General features: G+C 36.1%; 1 protein-coding gene across 3 annotated transcripts in view; it reads left to right on the top strand.

Annotated features, from left to right (window-relative positions):
• Nucleotides 1-17952, top strand: part of LOC148941495 (disks large 1 tumor suppressor protein-like) — a 172071-nt gene that overhangs the window by 35345 nt on the left and 118774 nt on the right. Inside the window, exon 3 of one of the 3 annotated variants that reach the window (XM_089104019.1) lies at nucleotides 1395-1451. The exons of 1 other annotated variant lie outside the window; for it this stretch is intronic. In XM_089104019.1, coding sequence (XP_088960145.1) covers nucleotides 1395-1451 — 57 coding nt within the window. Of the gene's footprint in view, nucleotides 1-1394; nucleotides 1452-10534; nucleotides 11902-17952 lie in introns of those variants that run through there. One more of the 3 variants, XM_089104022.1, reaches the window with a different exon arrangement.

The following is a 17952-nucleotide window of genomic DNA, read 5'->3' as shown; positions in this document are numbered from 1 at the left end:
CCTACGGATTGTTCCGGGTTCCCGGCTGACTGGCCGTATTTCAAACAGTAGACTGTAACAAAAGTGTCGTTTTAATCCCACTTTTTATGGCTATAATGGGGGAAAAGTTGAGATGGCTAGGACACGTTCTGCAGATGAAGGATGACAGATTGCCGAAGAGTGTCCTTGTCGGCCAATCGTCTAGGGCTAAACAGAAAGTAGGTCGTCCGCGGTTGGGTTAGGAGGAAGTTATAAAGAAAGATTTAATGGAAATGGGAACCTCCTGGGAGGGTGTAAAGAGGATTGGGATGGAGGAGGAGCGTGCATAGCTGTGTTGGCCTCAGGCGGCTTGGAGCTTCGGTGAGTTGTTAGTAGTAGTAGTAGAAGTGGCATTTTGCGGCCATTGTGTTCAAATCGGAAATCGAAAATGTCAGCTTCTCAGTATGAAGGAAGACGATGGCTTTTGGTCATAAAAATCTTCTTTACCGCGTTAATGTACTGGCATAAAAATTAAATTATTCGTAATTAATATGATACGGAACATTACAAGCATTAGAAAGTGTTTCTTGAAAAGTTATCTGTGCCATCTGTCTACTTCGGAATTGTCGATAGGAAACCCGATAGTTGCTTCTGAAAATGCAACTACCTAGTGGTATCCTATTGCACTTGAAATAGTGATTTTTTTTTGCACCAGGGTGAGATATAAATCCCCAATTGTTTGACATTCTTACTTGAAAACAAGTTTTATTGAAAAACTTATTTGTGTTGAAAACTGCTGAAAACATTGTAACAGTTTTCAGTGTGTCTTCATCCTTTTTTCAAATTATGCTATGTCATAATTATACATTATCCCTGGGCACTTAACCAGGGAGGAGGGATCCTATGGTGTGGTTATTTGAGTTGTTATTGGGTCCTGCAATTCCTTATACTCGTGATGATTTTGACAGGTTCGTTGATGATTAATCCGGCGATAGTCATTTTGAAATTGTCGTTACTGTAAACTGGGCATGTTGTAATCATACTGGACATGTTGTAATCATACTGGACACTCTTTTGACTTTATTGGATCATACTGGAGGTATTAACACCCAGTAGAAAATTAATTAGGCACACAATAACCTCGAGTCTAAAACATTTTTGAATTTCGTAATTTACCTTGTTTTAAGACCATGTTGCTCACGCTTGTTTGAAGACCAAGTTTGTGAACCATTATACTGAAAACGTCTCATGTTTTCTTTCAGCTTCAGCTTTATTTCTTATGCACGATGCAATTTTGCCCAATATTTTTATTGTCGCTTGTGTCATTCATCATATTTCATTGTTCGTGTATTTTTAGCTTCAACCAATAAATGTTTTTATGTTTTTCTTTGGTTTCTTTTTGCATCTCATCTTAAGTTTGCATGGCTTTTTTTCAGAGTTTGGATGTGAATACGGATGAAAATGTATTCGATGAAGAAGAAATGGTAGTCAGAGTAAGTAAACATTGTTTTTTACTGAATCATCGATTATAAATGCACCTTAACAGATGCATCACAAAAGAAAAATGGTGTCCTTAAGACATTTTATGATGTCCTCATTAATTTAAAATTTGTTAGCCAAGTTTCAAACTAGTTAAGTGGATTAAACTTCACGTATAGTAATTATCAGAGTTCTGAACTGAATTCAAGCGTTGACAGTTGAGGACTCCCATGTTGTTGAGCAAAAAGACTGAATTTTGTAGAAGGGCAATGACACCTCAATCTATTGAAATAATAGAATCAAATTGAAATTACAAAAATAAAACGGTTAACCAGCATTAGCTTTGCCATGTATGATATCAACTATCTGAAATCGCTTCTTATCGGTCTGAACGGAAACAGCTATCTTAGCTGACTGTAATTTAAGGAAAGGACTTAAAACTACGCATTGATCGCTCCAAAGGTTCTTTCGTTTTTTTTTTGTTTTTTTTTTTGTTTTTTCTAAAAGGAGTATGCACTTATGAGTGGAACAACAAAACAAAACGTAGCTTGTATTTTATAGCTCAAATAAACAAAGGTGATTGATAAAAAGCAGTCCTACATTGCTGCTAAACCTTCAGCAGTCCCATGTCTTTTTTAGGGTATGGGGGAGGGGAGACATTCGGCCATGTTTGATAGTTTGGGTCCTTTGCGTGCCAATTAATTTATTCATGAATATATCAATACAAGCTAAGAATATATGTTTTTACTTACTCTAATAACTTAGTTAAACTCGTTTGCATTAACTCATAACATAAATTTCTTTTCTATACTTTCGTCTTTAAGATAATTGTTTTTCCTATTTTCCTGAAAATTCAGTTTTATCGAATTTCCTTGGTTACCAATTTATTTTAAGCGACGACACTTCAAGTTTTAAAGGGTGTGCTGTTATTCATACCAACATTGTGAGTAGGGACACCCTCGTAGCCTCTCTGGTGGCAGAGGGAATGGGATTTAAGTCTACGTAGGTCAAATCTTGCAATATTCTGGAAAAAAGATTGAACTTGTATTCTAAACCCCTTCCCTGAAAAACAGTTGAAGATCTGCTCATTCCCTCCAAAAAATTAACTCTGTTCTGTGGTTCGCCTTATTCAAAACCTTTATTTTTCCTCATAAGGAAGTAATTATTTGGTGACCTTGAAGTAAGCATCCGAAAGTAATATCTTAAGCTTGGATAATTTAAGACATCGCTACAAATCCACGCTTACCAGGCAAGTACACAGGAATTCATTTGGGGAAGCTGAAAAGGAGTGGAAATTAAAAAAAAGGCGGTTAATTTGTTTGTTTATTTGAAAACCTGTCTTACAAAAGAGAAGAAGAGTGAGCGATTACAAAAAGAGAAAGAAAAACACATTAATTCAAAATAGTTCAAAACATACTGTGTCGGTAACGGCGACCAGAGACGGTTAAGTTTCGATTGGCGGGGATAATACATAGAAACTGGTTTTTCTACGGTAGTTTCGAGGTCAACAACGTTACATTTCCTTACAAGATAAAGGCTTCTGGTCCATGAGGGGAACGTAGAAGCTGTTTTTTGAAATGAAAGAAAACTGAGCGAAATTTTGACTTGTCTTAATTTGTAAAAAGTTTCTATAAAGGTGCAATGTATAGATAATTTGGTTAGGCAATAGAGCTGAAAAACTTCGAAAGACGATAATGGATGAAGCGTATCTTATTCGTGGCAAAAGATACTACAGCCCGACTTGACGTTTCTGTGTGATCTATTAGGAATAATGGGTAAACTGTATGAGAAACATTTAAAAGGATGAAAAAAATAAAAATGAAACCTTGACATTTTGGGAGGCTGTGTCCGCAGAGTTCCCTTTACCTGTGTACTAACCAACACCTTGTTTAATAGTTTCGTATTCTATGAACAAAGTCTTGGGAAATAAAATTGGACCTGGAGATGGGTTATATGTATTGATACAGAACAAAATGAAAATACTGACGGTGTTTTTTCAGCCCCACAAGTAGAAATTCGTTCTGGGAGGTATTTTTTTAGGGGGTGGGGTCTTAAAGACATTACAGAACAAGTGAAGAACGGGTGAATTACGCAATAATTATAAAATATTTTGAATTTTTGTACGAATAAGTTGAAATATTCATGAAGATCATGATTATTCAGGGTTGGAGGCTGAACTGTATATCCCTCCCCTATATACAAGCCTATTTGCAGTTATTGATGACACCTTCTGGGAAATAATAGCATTTGTTATTAAACGAAAATGAAGAAGAAATGACTTGACTTTTTTGGAATCCTACATTCAAGAACTGAATAAAACTATGTTTATTTATTCGGAAATTTTGCCAAACTAATTATTTTTGGAAGTGACCTGTTTCGAACTCACAGTTGTGTCGACATTGGTTGGAAACCAACTGGTTATCCTTGCCTATTAATTTAAAAAAACAAAGTTTTTCCGAGGGAAGTAAAGAGCGGAGTTGAAACCTAAAACGAACAAAAATTATTACTTCACAGCCTATCTAACATACATCAATAAAACTAATGCAAATAAATCAACTGGTGATATTTCCCTATGTTTGTAGGATTACAGAAAGCTAGCGCATTACTGAAAACACAAAAGCCATGTATAAAAGCAAGAATATTGATTTAGGAGTCAAAAGTAATTACGTAGCCTCACAACAACAAACTAATCTATAACGCTTTTCGTAGTCTTACAGGAGCTGTGGTATCAATAACTTTCAGTATACAAATAAAAGTATCTTAAAAACTTAGGGAGAAAAATGACAAGTTTAGAGCCATTACCCAGTCTATTTAATAATGGATTGATTTATCAGGTGATATCTTGCCCTCACCTAGTATAACTCGAAATGAAGATTACATCAAGCGTAGCATGAACTTTGGAAATCCAGCTAGTTTCCTCTATAAAACGGAAGATTTTAAGTTGTGATACAAATTCTAAAGCGAGTTTGTAATCCTAATACAAATAAGATTCATTCACTTCGAACTTGAAATGTCCTTTTCAGGTCTAAACGACAGTCAATCATTGAACTGACCTCATTGTGCAAAAGTGATGCCAAACTAAACGAAAAAAATAAATAAAAAAAACATTCTAAAATGCTTCACTTTTATACTGTTAAAAGTGTCCTTAAAACGTTTACTTTTATCGTACCAAAACTCCTATATTGTTTTATGTTTTCAGTAAAGCGCTACTTTTCTGTAATCCTACAAACATAGGGAAATATCACCAGTAGATATATTTACACTAGTTTTATTGATATATGTTAGATAGGCTGTGAAGTCATAATTTATGTTCGTTTTAAGTTTCTACTTCGCTCTTTACTCCCCTCGGAAAACCTTTTTTTTTAAATTAATCTATGCTCCTTTTGAATAAAAAATTTAATTTAGAAACAGCACTGTTATGACCTTTTCTATTTATACGGAATAATTTCTGTTCCTTTTAAGTTTTAATGTTGGTCCTTAGTTTCTGTTGAAAACTTATTTTTTATATAATTTCTAATAACCTCCAATCTAGGGGACATAAGACACCTCAACCCTTATTAAGGAGCTGAACTAAGAAGCCGTACAAAAATTGAAGTAAAAAATAAGTTTATATTTAAAAAAAAAAAAATCAAAACATAATGTCGTTTGCTTTTGTAAAAAAAAGAAAAAGAAGAAATAGATCTTTAATTCGTTGTTTTAAAAAATTGAATTTAGTAACACTTAAGAAAGTAGCTCCAGGCGAGTAGCTTCGACTCAAAAGGTTTACTGAATAGACAGGTTTGTATATCGACATACTCGCGGAAAATTTTGCTAGCTCAACAGAAATGTGCCTTTAGGTTTAGGGATTCATTTGACCTGTCCCTAAATAAAAAGCCATTCATTGCGCTGAAGCAAATAGATATTTCATAAAAAGATCGTTTCTAACATATATATCATCTATAGTATTGCAAATTATGCTTTTTTTCATGTCAAAAATTTTGGAAAGAACTACCTGGTTTCTCCAGAGGAATTGTTTTCATTTGTCTTTCTTCCTCTTTGAATGCACAATCTTACGTATGGAGAGAATATCACGGTGGAACTGTCAAGTAAATAATTTGAATAAATAAGAAGAACAATAAGTAATCCTTCTTTTAATCCTTCTTTTAACATACAACTTTGAGTGGGGGTTCCAGAACCGCATGCCTACACTTTTTTAATCACTTAGTGGCAAGGGGTTGGGGTCAGGGGCGTAATTTTCTGTGGGGCAGAGGGGGTAATTTCCCCTCCCAGTCCTCAGTTTTCCTCCAGACCCCAGTTTGCCCCCTCCCTCCCAGCTGAAATTTATTTTCTCCAAAAACGTTGTCAAAACTGAGATAAGCATGCATAATTCAAGCATCCACTGAGACAGGTCAGTTTGCTTTAGTACATCTTTACCTTTTTTTTGTTGTACGGCTAGTTTTTCAGTTTTCTCTGTCATTTCCACTTGATTTGGGAAAATTTACTCCAATTTCAACCCCCCCCCCCCTCACAGAATTTTGAAAAAATTACGTCGTTCGTTGGGGTATAGATTTAGAGATCTACTCAGAATGTCGTTGCAAACCATGAACTGGATGATCCCTTTTGAATCAAAATACTTGACCAAATACCGTCCTTGGGCATGCCTTAAAAAATGAGTGCATCACATTTACAAAAAAAAACATTGAAATAATCTGAAAAATATCGTATAGAAGGAAGAAAATCATAATTGAAAAAAAAAACGCACAAGGAGGAATCGGACGCAACCCATTCTATTTCAAAGTCGAACGCTGTACCAACAGAACCACGCCTCTAGCAAACAGATTTGTTATATTAGTACGTTTACCTTAATTGCGTAGCTTAAAGGGGCTTGGAGGATGAACATACGAGAGGTGTTCTTGCAAACATCCAGTTACGGGTTTTAGACCTTAATTATTACAATGATGATTTCGCTTTATACTTGCAAGCTTTTCAAACAGTTCGTGGTAACGAACTGTAAGTAAGGAGCGACCCGGCTCAATGGTAACCGAAACTCTAGAAAACGGGTTACTGATACCAATAGATATATCAAAAGAATCAGATTTCGATGCTGATTTCAAATATATAACTTTCGTGAAGTTTAGTGCTACCCATCAAAAGTTAGGCGCCTGAGAAAATTTGACTGATTTTCAAAAAAAGGGGAAAAGACCCCCTAAAAGTTATAGAACCTTAATGGAAATCACACCCTCATATTCAGCGTATCAGAGAACCCTACTGTAGAGGTTTCAAGCTCCTATCTACAAAAATGTGGACTTTTACATTTTTTGCCACAAGAAAGATCACGGATGCGTGTTTATTTATTTGTTTGTTTGTTTGTTTTTTTTTTTTTTTTTTTTTTTCACCAGGGGTGATCGTATCGACCCAGTGTTCCTATAAAATCGTGGGAGGGCTCATTGGAACGGAAATAAAAATTTCTAGTGCCCTTTTTAAGTTAAAAAAAAAAATGGAGGTCAACTAGGCCCCCTCCCACGCTTATTTTTTTCCCAAAGTCACCCGATCAAAATTTTGAGATAGCCATTTTGTTCAGCATGGTCGAAAATATGATAAATATGTCTTTTAGGATGACTTAGTCCCCCGAAGTTCCCAGAGTGAGGGCTAAAAGTTATGAACTTTACCCAATGTTAACATATAGTATTGGTTATTGGGAAGTATACAGAAGTTTTCAGGAGGTTTTTTTTCTGGTAGGGGGCGGGAAGGGGGGTCAGTGGTTATGTTGGAGGATCTGTTCATGAAGGAAGTTGTCATGGGGGAAGGGAAAGTGCCATGAAGGGGGCGCCGGACTTGCCAGCATCATTTATTGGATATTGGGAAGTATACAACCATTTTCAGGAAGGATTTTTTCTGGAGGGGGGGGCTAGAGGAGGGGGTTACTCTGGAGAATAGGTCCGTGGAGGATGTTTCTTTGGGGTAAGGGACATTTCTATGAAGGGGGCGCCGGATTTCCAAGCATTATTTAAGAAACGATCAGAAATTAAATAAAAAAAAACAAGTTTTTTCAACTGAAATGTAAGAAGGAATATTAGAACTTAAAACGAACAGAAATTATAACGTATGTGAGGGGGTTCTCCCCCAAGTCAGTACCTCACTCTTTACGCTACAGTTTTTTTTTAGTGCTTTCAAAAGAGCTTTCTATTCTAATTAAACGGCCTTTGTGATTCAGGGGTTTCTGAATTAAAAATTTTTTTAACTTTTAACGTAAAGAGCGTGGTATTGACTAAGGGGAGAACCCCTTCATATAAGTAATAACATATACGTAATAAAAAAAACAATAAAAAAACAAGCGATACGGCTCAATAGTAATCGAAACTTTTAAAAACGAAATTTTGATGTCAATAAATGTATTAAAAGAATGTGTTTATAATGCTGATCCTAAATATATAAATTTTATTAAGTTTAGTATTACTCATCAAAGGCTACGAGCCTGAGAAAATTTACTCGATTTTTTAACGAGGGGGGACACATCCCCTACAAGTGAAAGAATTTTAATGAAAATCACACCGTCAGATTCAGCGTATCAGAAAACCCTATTACATAGGTTTCAAGCTCATATCTGCAAAATTCTTCAACTTTGTATTTTTTGCCAGAAGAAATTTATACGAACATAGAAGTTAGTTACGTAAGTTTATTTGTAAAGACATCCATTTAGCAAAAGAAAAGTAAAATTTTTATGCAAATAAAAGCTGCATTAACTAAAAAACGATCAGAAATTATATAAAAAAACAGGTTTTTTAAACTGAAAGTAAGGAGCGACATTAAAACTTAAAACTAACAGAAATTATTCCGTATATGAAAGGGGCTGTCCCCTCTTCTACGCCTCGCTCTTTACGCTAAAGTCTCACAACTTTATTTTTTAAAAAAAAAAAAAACCTTATCGTAAAGAGCAAGGAGTAGAGGAGGGGACAGCCCCTGTAATATACGGAATAATTTCTGTTCGTTTTAAGTTTTAATGTCGCTCCTTACTTTCAGTTTAAAAAACTTGTTTTTTTTATTTATCTACTTAAGAAGTGACATCAAAAGTATTGTTTTTAGGGCTATATGACACTTACGGATGGTAGAATTGATTAAACATCACGTAAATACGAGCAATAGCTTTCAAATGAGCCATTAAATTTCACTCTAAAAAGTACTGGTAGCCCACTAGCCCCAGCTTTTCCATTTGAGACATGGCACCAAAACTGCCGTTTTTTAGTGCCATTTTAAACTTGCTGATGGTTGAATTTCTTGGAAGGACGTAGATATGTGCAATATCTTTTATATGAGCTACTAAAAATCTGTCTAAATACCTGCGATACCAATACACCCAATAACAACATTCCAATACCGATACGTGTGATATCAATGCGTCTGATACCGGTACACTGTGCAGCCCTCTCCTCAGGGGCTATGGAGGGTCGTATCATCACCAAAATCAAATATATTAGACCTTTTAACTATGTTGAACAAAGTGACTATCTCAAAATTGTGATTCGATGACTTTGGGGGGGGGGCCTTAGGGAGGCCGGGGGCTAGTTGCCCGCCAATCTTTTGGGTCGCATAAAAAGAGCACTAACAAATTTTGTTTCCGTTCGAATGAGCTATTACACATCTCTCTCTGACAATCTGGTCACCCCCTAGCTTTGCTAGAAAAAAAAAAAAAAAAACAAACGAGAGACAGATCAGTGCTACCCATGCAAAAAAAAAGTCATTTTCCTTGTTATTAATGGATGGGGACCGTAATTTCCCATAACTAGGTTTTTTACCGTGATGATTCCAATGGTAGACTTTTCAGTTTGATCAGACACCATTTTCGAGGGGTTTCATACTTTTTTCGAAATCACCATTAAATTCCTTTCGCAATAAACTTTTATTTTTAAGGCAAACCGAAATAATAGTTACTATTTCTGAATTAGTGTCAAATGACAATTTTTTTCACTAGGTAGTCTTTTTTTCTAAACGTTTTTTTTAACTTTTGGTTATTATGGGCTGTGCTTCGCTCTTTACTAGGTTGCAGCTGTGGCTGCAACCTTGAAAATGCAGTGCGAGAAGAAGCTGTATATTTTCGCTCACATATAATCTTATTAGTGTTGATATTGTGTAACAAGGGCGTATCCAGGATTTTTGTTCGGGGGGGGGGGGGGTGTACAAAAAACTTATAAAATGCATTAAAAAATTGTTTAATATGCATTTTTTGTCCAGCGTTTAATATAGCTTATTGCAGTCGATTGCAATTGTTTTTTATGACTGGTGCCCGATGAAAAGCATTTGATTGGCTGTCAGCTACAAAAATCAATTGCAGTAAGCTAAGTGTGTCTGCACATTGAAGGAGAAATATTGAACCCTCTAGAAGAAAAGGGAGAAAACTGAACAAAAATGAGAAAACTAAATTTGCCACATTTCCAATATTTGTGCCTCGAACCTTACATTTTTGGTTGTATCAGACTAGTTACGTGCATACAAGTTGTTTGTGGGAAGGCTGTATTTCAGGGAGGTGGGCTAAATATGAAAAAAAGCAAAGAAAAGGTGCATGACGCACAACTAAAACTTTTAAATGATTGCAAATATTTTATCATAGCGAACTTATGGGGCACGCCTCTCCCGCCGTATGTCACTGTGCTAGCTTAGACCCCCATGTAGGAATCCTCTGAGCACCCCTTCAGCAATGTTCATTGGTATTCCTGTGATTATCAGTGACAAGGTCCTTACAGTGTCAGCAAAATGGTCAATTACTAAATTTTTGCAGGAAAACTTTAGAAAGAAATGCTGAGTAACTCATTTTTCCTTTTGTTTACTTAGTACGAGTTAGAAAGCTGAAAATATTTTTTGTTCTGTTTTTCTCTCCTGTGGTAAATTGTAAACACTGCAAGAAAATATACTTGAATAGACTATTGTAATTCGACCTTCTACGGAAGAGGACTTGAAAAGCATGTAATTAATTTACGAGATTATTTATGGATAGGCGCGCACTTGTCGCTTCTGGTTTTGCCTTGAATTTTGGCAACGAATCTGGACGCCTCTTAAAAACGCAGCTTGTTCAAGAGCTCCTTTTTGGACTTCACTGTAAATCCGGATGCTGCGCTCTCACCATTTCTTACTTGAGTGATTTCTTCTCAGATTTGTGGTTTTTGTCTTTTCAGCAGTTGTGTTTGTGACTGGTCTTAGACTTAGCTTTTGGATTTGTTTAGTTTTTTTTTTACTGTTTATAAAAGACAATCGAGCTGTTTATCAATTTTTGGATGTCATCCTTCAGAAGAAATTTGAAAGAAGTTTCGATTGATAGCAGGTTCCATGCGTTCCGAAAAGTAGGAATACTTTGCCTCTGCGTTTATTGAAACGATAATCAAGTAGTTCATCGATTTTTGGTTGTTTTACGTCAGATGAAATGAAAGTGATTTGAAACAAGTGTTGTTTAATAGCACGTTTTGTAATGTTGGAATGTTTAACCTCTCCATTTGCTAAGTAACAACGATTCTCAAGAATTTGTAAATCAAGCGGAAAATATTGTATCTCATTTTACCCTCAACTGGCTGGAAAAAATTTTACCCTGGATAAATAATCTCCTGGGATTAGGGTGAGCTCTTGGACGTCGTTAGGTTTGATATAGTGGTCGAAGAGGTAATAGTAATCTGAAGCTACAGTGATTCAAAGGTGAATTCTAGAAGTCAAGTAGGATACATATTCTCACTGCCTATTGGCTAACAGGATTGCCATCGATTATTCGCTCAAGAATTAACTCTAATATTCAAGCGAATTACCACTTGTGTCACATATTCTGTATAAAAAGAAGATTAACTCTGAAAGAAGCCGGATAAGTAAATCTGTTTGAGGTAAACAACAGGTCTAAACTTTTGAATAACAGGAAAATTAAACAAAAAAAACAAATTCAGTAAAAATGTATCTAATATATTTTTAGCTGCCTTCATGACCGTTAATTTGAATTGACGCAACTCTAAAATTGAGACAGTGTCTTCAGATATTTATTCTCCAAATTTGGTGTACAAATAGTGATGGTGGGTGAAATGAGTGGTGACTAAAGATTGCGTTTTACACATTTAAGCCTTGCGCTTCACAGTATTTCCTGTAAGCTGCTTTAAAATTGTTTATCTTCAGTTCAATGTTTACCTTCAATTATCTTCAGTTCAAAATTAGAAGCATTTGTGAATTGCAGGGTTTTCAGATCGTCATCACGGATTTATATTCAAATGCTGTGAAAGTTACATTTCAATTAAATCGAATTTTGATTAAGATCAAATTGGGATACTTTTTGTTGTTGTAAAACTTGATTTGTGAATGTGAATATTATGTCCTGTGAAATGGAGGTTAATTGTTTTGAATTTAGTGTGTTATGACAAGTGATTTTATTTACGCGAGAATTTTTGCTGAAAGATTTGACGACTTCTCACTAATTTGAACAAAATGAAAGGAAAAATTATCTTAAAACGTTTAAATATCCAGGTAAGGAAATTAATTCCACTCGTATTATTTTTCTCGCTTGTGCGCATTGGTAGAGCAAGGAAAGAGGGGGAGGGTCAAAACGTCGCTGTGTTGAACTTTGGAGAGGTAATTTTAATATATAATTTCAACAATATAAAGATTAAATGAAAATGTTCCCTAAAATGGAAAGATTAAATGAAAGGAAAGCTACTAACCTAATCAAAATTTTATGTATTTAGGCTAATAATAATTTCTTTCTGGTGCATGAAAATCCTACTCATCTAATATTTTTTACATCCATTGGGAATATCATTCCACACGCGAACAAACTGGGGGCTGCTGTTATTTGATTTCATCCATATTTTGTACAAAAATAGACGAATGAGGAACCAGGTTTTGCGAACGCAAGTTACTGGTTCTGAAATTCTCCTTTGTTATTTTTTTTTTTTTTTGAAACGTTTGGGAATTTCTTCTATGTATAGGGGTGCCAATTTCCAATTCCCCCTAGATTTTATTATTCCTTTCTAAATTTTGAAAATATATTTTATTGGCATTTTCATGGAAGAAAAACAAGTAAAAACAAAATTGCCCCCCCCCCTGCTCCTAGGTTTTCTTTCTTCACCTAGAAAAAATGAAAAAAAAATCCTTGTCTTTTCCTTCCCTCTATATTTTGTGAATTAGTATCCCTTGTATAAGCTTCTTACAGCTTCGTGGTTTTCAACACATATAAATAAACGAAACTTAATAAGGGGCGATATCGACACGAGTTTAGAGTCAACTCCAGCAAAATTTGAACTCGAGTGATTTCTCTAGTGACATGTTGCATAGTTTTTCTATGGTATTTTCGTTTATCAAGAGAAAAAGTGCGAATAAGTCTGTCTGGTTAAGTAATATTTTAACCGCCTGAAATTTCAACCCGGTGTCACTATCTTGAAATAATAAAGATGCAAATAAAGTGCATGTTACTTCTAGAAATACTTGTTCTTTGCCTTGAAAATTGCGCCAAATAAGCCCCAAGGAAAATGAGTTTTTTAAACTTTGACTTCGAATAAACTAAAAGCATGTACATAGAATCAATTGCTTTTGACACTTCATCAGCTGAACAAAGAACTTAAGAATAGTTAATTTTGGAATGATATAATTTCTCCTTTTTTAAGTGCATGTACAGGGACCTCATTTGACAAAGTATTTTCAGTTTATGAAATATATAATTTGAGGGTCTGATTGTAATAATGTCCCAGTAGAAAAATTCCATGATTTGAAGATGTTGCTTTTGTTTACGGCATACGTTTGTCTCCATAAACCCTTTGGACTTCGTCCTTTACGCTTAATGCCTACGGACTATGGATTCGTATGGTAATAAAAGCTGTCTATGTTAGGGAAACAATCGCTTTTCGGCGACCAAATTCTACCGTAAGGGCAACCACATTATACTGCAACTTTAACTAATTTTACGGGGTCATTGGTAAATGAGTTGACCATATTTCGGACAGCAGTATAAACGAGTTTCAAACAAGGATATGAAATTTATGCAAGAGCTAAAAAATAAATTTAGAATATGTAAACACATTTAAAGATTTTGAAAGGGTTAAAAAGCAAGGTTCTAAGCCTTTACCCCCCGGCGATTGCCCCCTCCCCCTCCAGAAAATACCTTTCCCTGGAAAATACCCTCCGGTAAATACCTCTTCCCGTGGAAAACAAGGCTTTCCAAATTTGAGAACTTTATTTCTTTAATTTCTGTAGGGGGAAGGAGTTTTGGTACTTGTGTATTATGCGCCACTCACTCAAGTATACGTTGTGTAAAATTCGAGAACACGCTGTTTTTTTCGTTAGTCTCTTCGTTCCTTTTGAAATAAATTTTAGCTATAGATTTGCACATTGGGGGGGGGGGGGGGTATAAGTATAGCGGGTCTGCATGCAAAATGTGTTTGGTACAATTATTCTGCATATTAGATAGATAGATAGATAAGTGTGTTTTAAAGGCAAATTTACGACCATGAACACAATAAAATAACATAAATGAAAGGCACAAATAACATAAACTTTGATGGGCGATCATCATAAAACAATTAAAATGAAACACTGCATTAACCTAATAATAGTACTTAATACTTGAAAAAACGAAAAAAAAAAACACTTAACACTTTGGAAAAAAAACACTTAAATGGACCACCACATTGACTTTATACTGTTTTTTTTTTTTTTTTTTTTTCTTTTTTTTTTAGTTAACAAAATTTCCAGATACCTCGCTATTCTTATGTCATTTTTAGTGGCCATATGCGTAGAAAGAATTGTTTGCTGACTTCAAACTGTCCAAATATTTTACCCCCCCCCCATCCTTAGGTGCAAATATATAGCCCAAATTGTATATTTCCCATATATTCTGTCACTTGTCTTTGTCTTGTCTCGTGCTAAGCTTTAAAAAAAAAAAAACTAACGGAGAAACCGGTTAGTTCCTGAGTTTTACACAGCGTAAAGTTGAGTGAGTGGCGCATTACACATAAGTACCAAAATTCCTTCCCCCTACGGAAATTAAAGAAATAAAGTTCTCAAATTTGGAAAGTCTTATTTTCCACGGGGGGATTTTCCGGGGGGATATTTCCCGCGGGGGGAGGGGGTAAACACCTAGAACCATCGACCACAGCTATATCATACAAGTATCCATGTTCATAATATGCGGAATAATCATAGTTACCGCATTTTGCATGCATACCTATTATGTATGCAGCCCCGCTATACTTTACCCCAACCTCTCTGCTGCGCAAATATATAGCCCAAATTATGTATTTCCTATGGTGTGCGTGTAACTGAACCCTCATGCAACTGAACCCTCGTGCAACTCAACCCCATTTAACTAACCCCCCGTGTAACTGAACCCCCATGTAACTGAACCCCCGTGCAACTGAACCCCCGTATAACCGACCCCCCATGCAACTGAATCCCCGTGCTACTGAACCCTCGTGCAACTCAACCACCGTACGTAGCCTACATTGGGTAAAACACAATAGGGTTAAGAACCATAGTTATTTAACTGGGGTATAGTTATTTAACCTTTGAACTTTTTTAAATAAAATGGCCGTCCCAAAATTCAGATCGGATGTATCGGGGTAAAAATAGGCTGAGGTGGAAGCCCTCCGATCACTTTTAACTCTGAAAAAGTGCACTGGAAATTTTGATTTCCAATCGAATGAGCCCCCCCCCCCCCCCAAGTTCATACAAAATTTTTTCTACAAAAACCTTATGTGTTTTCAATGAGCAACTAGCTTAACTTACAGCCCTTGCCCCAGATGCTGGTGGTGGGGTTGTTAACCCCAAAGGCATGGTTATTTGATCTTCAAACTATTTTTAAAAAATTTTTTTTTTTTTGTTTTTTGGTATGTTGGTGTGTGGGGGGGGGGGGGGGTGTCGGTTAAGAGGGAAAGGCTGATTGTCCTGTGATTACATTTGATTATTCTAAATTTAAATCGAACTTTCAGTTTCCAATCGAAAGATCCACCTTCAAAGTTTTTACGATCACCCCTTCTATAAAAACCTTAAATTTTAACAATTGGTAACTTGCAATAACATACAGATTGCTTATACAGGTGTATCAGCAATTTTTTTTTTGGAACAGCTTAGCGTATCAAGATGAAACTTCTGGGGCATCTACCTGCTACTATTGCTATTAATACTGCTACTACTACTACTAATTCAACACTATTATTACTACTACTGCTCCTACTACGACCTCTGCTACTATTAAACTAGCACTATTAAGGCTATGCATATCAAGTTGAAAATTTGACAGAATAGGGTATTTGAGGTGGAACTTGAACTATATAAAAAGACACTATGTGCATGCAGATTTTCAAAATGGCATATCTCAAAAAGGGATTTGTGTATTAAGTTAGAGCTTTCAGATTCAGAGAGTGCTTAAAGGGAAAGTCAATTCACCAAAAGGAAATATGTGCACGCTCAGGCCTGGATTTACCCCTAGGTCCCTAGGCCCGGACCTAGAAACGCATAATGCTAGCGGGAGCAATAAATTATCACTGAGTAATTTTTTCCTGACAAAAACTGGACTGATGTGATTTATCGTCGCCAGGTGCACTCTGCCGCTACGCTGCCTTTCAAAGAAAAGTGACTTTAAAACAACACAGGAATTCCATGGTCGGTTATAAACTGTCAGATGTCTCCCAAGAATGGTAGCTGAGAGTTCGGTATTACCCCTCTCTTTCATCACTTTTCGCTCATCAGTTGTGTTCTGTTAACACACAGTAACAGGGTTACATGGTTACACACAGTTACAGTTACATGGGGGTTCAGTTACACGGGGGTTTAGTTTAATGGGGATGAGATGCACGGGGGTTGAGTTGCACGAGGGTCAATTAAAGGGGGTTCAGTTGCATGAGGGTTCAGTAGCACGAGGGTTCAGTTGCACGGGGGTTCAGTTGCACGGGGGTTCAGTTGCACGGGGGTTCAGTTACACGGGGGTTTAGTTAAATAGGGCTGAGTTGCATTGGGGTTGAGTTGCACGAGGGTTCAGTTGCATGAGGGTTCAGTAGCACGAGGGTTCAGTTGCATGGGGATTCAGTTGCACGGGGGTTCGGTTATACGGGGATTCAGTTACAGGGGTTCAGTTGCTTGGGGTTCAGTTGCACGGGGATTCAGTTACAATGGAACCATTTTCTATCGGTTGTTTCAACTTGTGTCTTGTGTACCTGTTGTAACTGTGGCGCAACAAAAACCGGAAAACAAGTTACAATGCATTGAAATTATACAATTCAGCCATATATTTGCACATTAGGGAAGGGGGAGGGGTAAAGTATAGCGAGGCTGAATGCAAAATGTGTTAACTAAGACGATCCTGCATTTTATGAAGTACTTGCTGTGGTCAATATATCATACAAGTACCGTCGAACATTTTTCGCTTTTAAAGCTTGGACATTTTTGCTCATTGTACCATATAGGCTACACTCGACTTCCAAATGAACAAATGATTCAAAATATATCCATTAAAAAGACGGGTTCTTTTTTCAACAATGTGCCTTGAAAATTGTTTTTATTATTTAACATTGTTGTTGCTTACTTGAATTTGCTTGTCAATGCTGCCTAGAATCCAAATATAGTTAAGATGTTTTTGTGGCTTTCCCATTTATGATAAGATCAATGCTTCAACTGATCGCCATTTTCAAAAAATGGCTGAAGGAGAACACCATTGGAACATATTTTGCGAAAGGTATGGTACCACTGTGTTAAATGTAGCTATTTGAGGACCATTAGAATCCATGATGATACATATTTAACAATATGTAACTTCCCCCTTTTATTTTGGTATATCTATCTTTGATTATCTATTGATATTTTTTCTGTTATAGAAAAAGACGCCAAAAAGCCCAAATTTCCAAGTATTTCAGTTTGTATTTTGCTGAAAAAAAAACTTGGGGTGAAATGCTGATAAACTATTTTGGGGAAATTTTTCCTATTCTTGTGTTCATGGGTGATTTTGAATGTTGCTGTTCTTATAAAAAGAGGTTTTAAGTTCATTAATGTGACGACTGCTTAAACTTTAAGGAATTTCATGTTTGCGAAAGCCTGACACTGCATGCCAAAATGTCATTTCTTTAGTGTTCATAAAGTAATTTAGGAAAAAAGCCAAATTGGCAAAAGCACCGTGACGATTCCAATGAAATTTCTGGCAATATTATGCTGCTAGACACAATTCAGTCCTGTGCTTTATTCCATAATTTGTTTTATTTTTCGCTTTACATCCTTCACTCTTTATGTATCTTTTAAAATGTAGAACTGAAGATCATAGGCAGCGCGCTAGCGCTGCCTAAGTAAAGAACGATGTGGGCACAATGTTTTTTTTTCCATAGCCGGGCACTTCGGATCGAAGGAGCCGTCGTAGAAACTTCGAAAAGGGCTCTTTCGATTGGAAATTGGTGTGGCTAGTGCCCTTTTTAATAGTTGAAAGTAATTGGAGGGCAACTAGCCCCCCCAAGCCCATCAGTCCCCCAAACACATTCAATCAAAATTTTGAGATAGCCATTTTGTTCAGCTTAGTTGATTTCCACATAGAAAATATATTTT

The sequence above is a fragment of the Artemia sp. Qi Xiang Cuo genome, chromosome 18 (genome assembly GCF_049724085.1).
Source record: "Artemia sp. Qi Xiang Cuo chromosome 18, ASM4972408v1, whole genome shotgun sequence".
Lineage (NCBI taxonomy): Eukaryota > Metazoa > Arthropoda > Branchiopoda > Anostraca > Artemiidae > Artemia > Artemia sp. Qi Xiang Cuo.
Note: the sequence above shows the minus strand (reverse complement) of the source record. Positions and strands in the feature narration are given on the sequence as shown.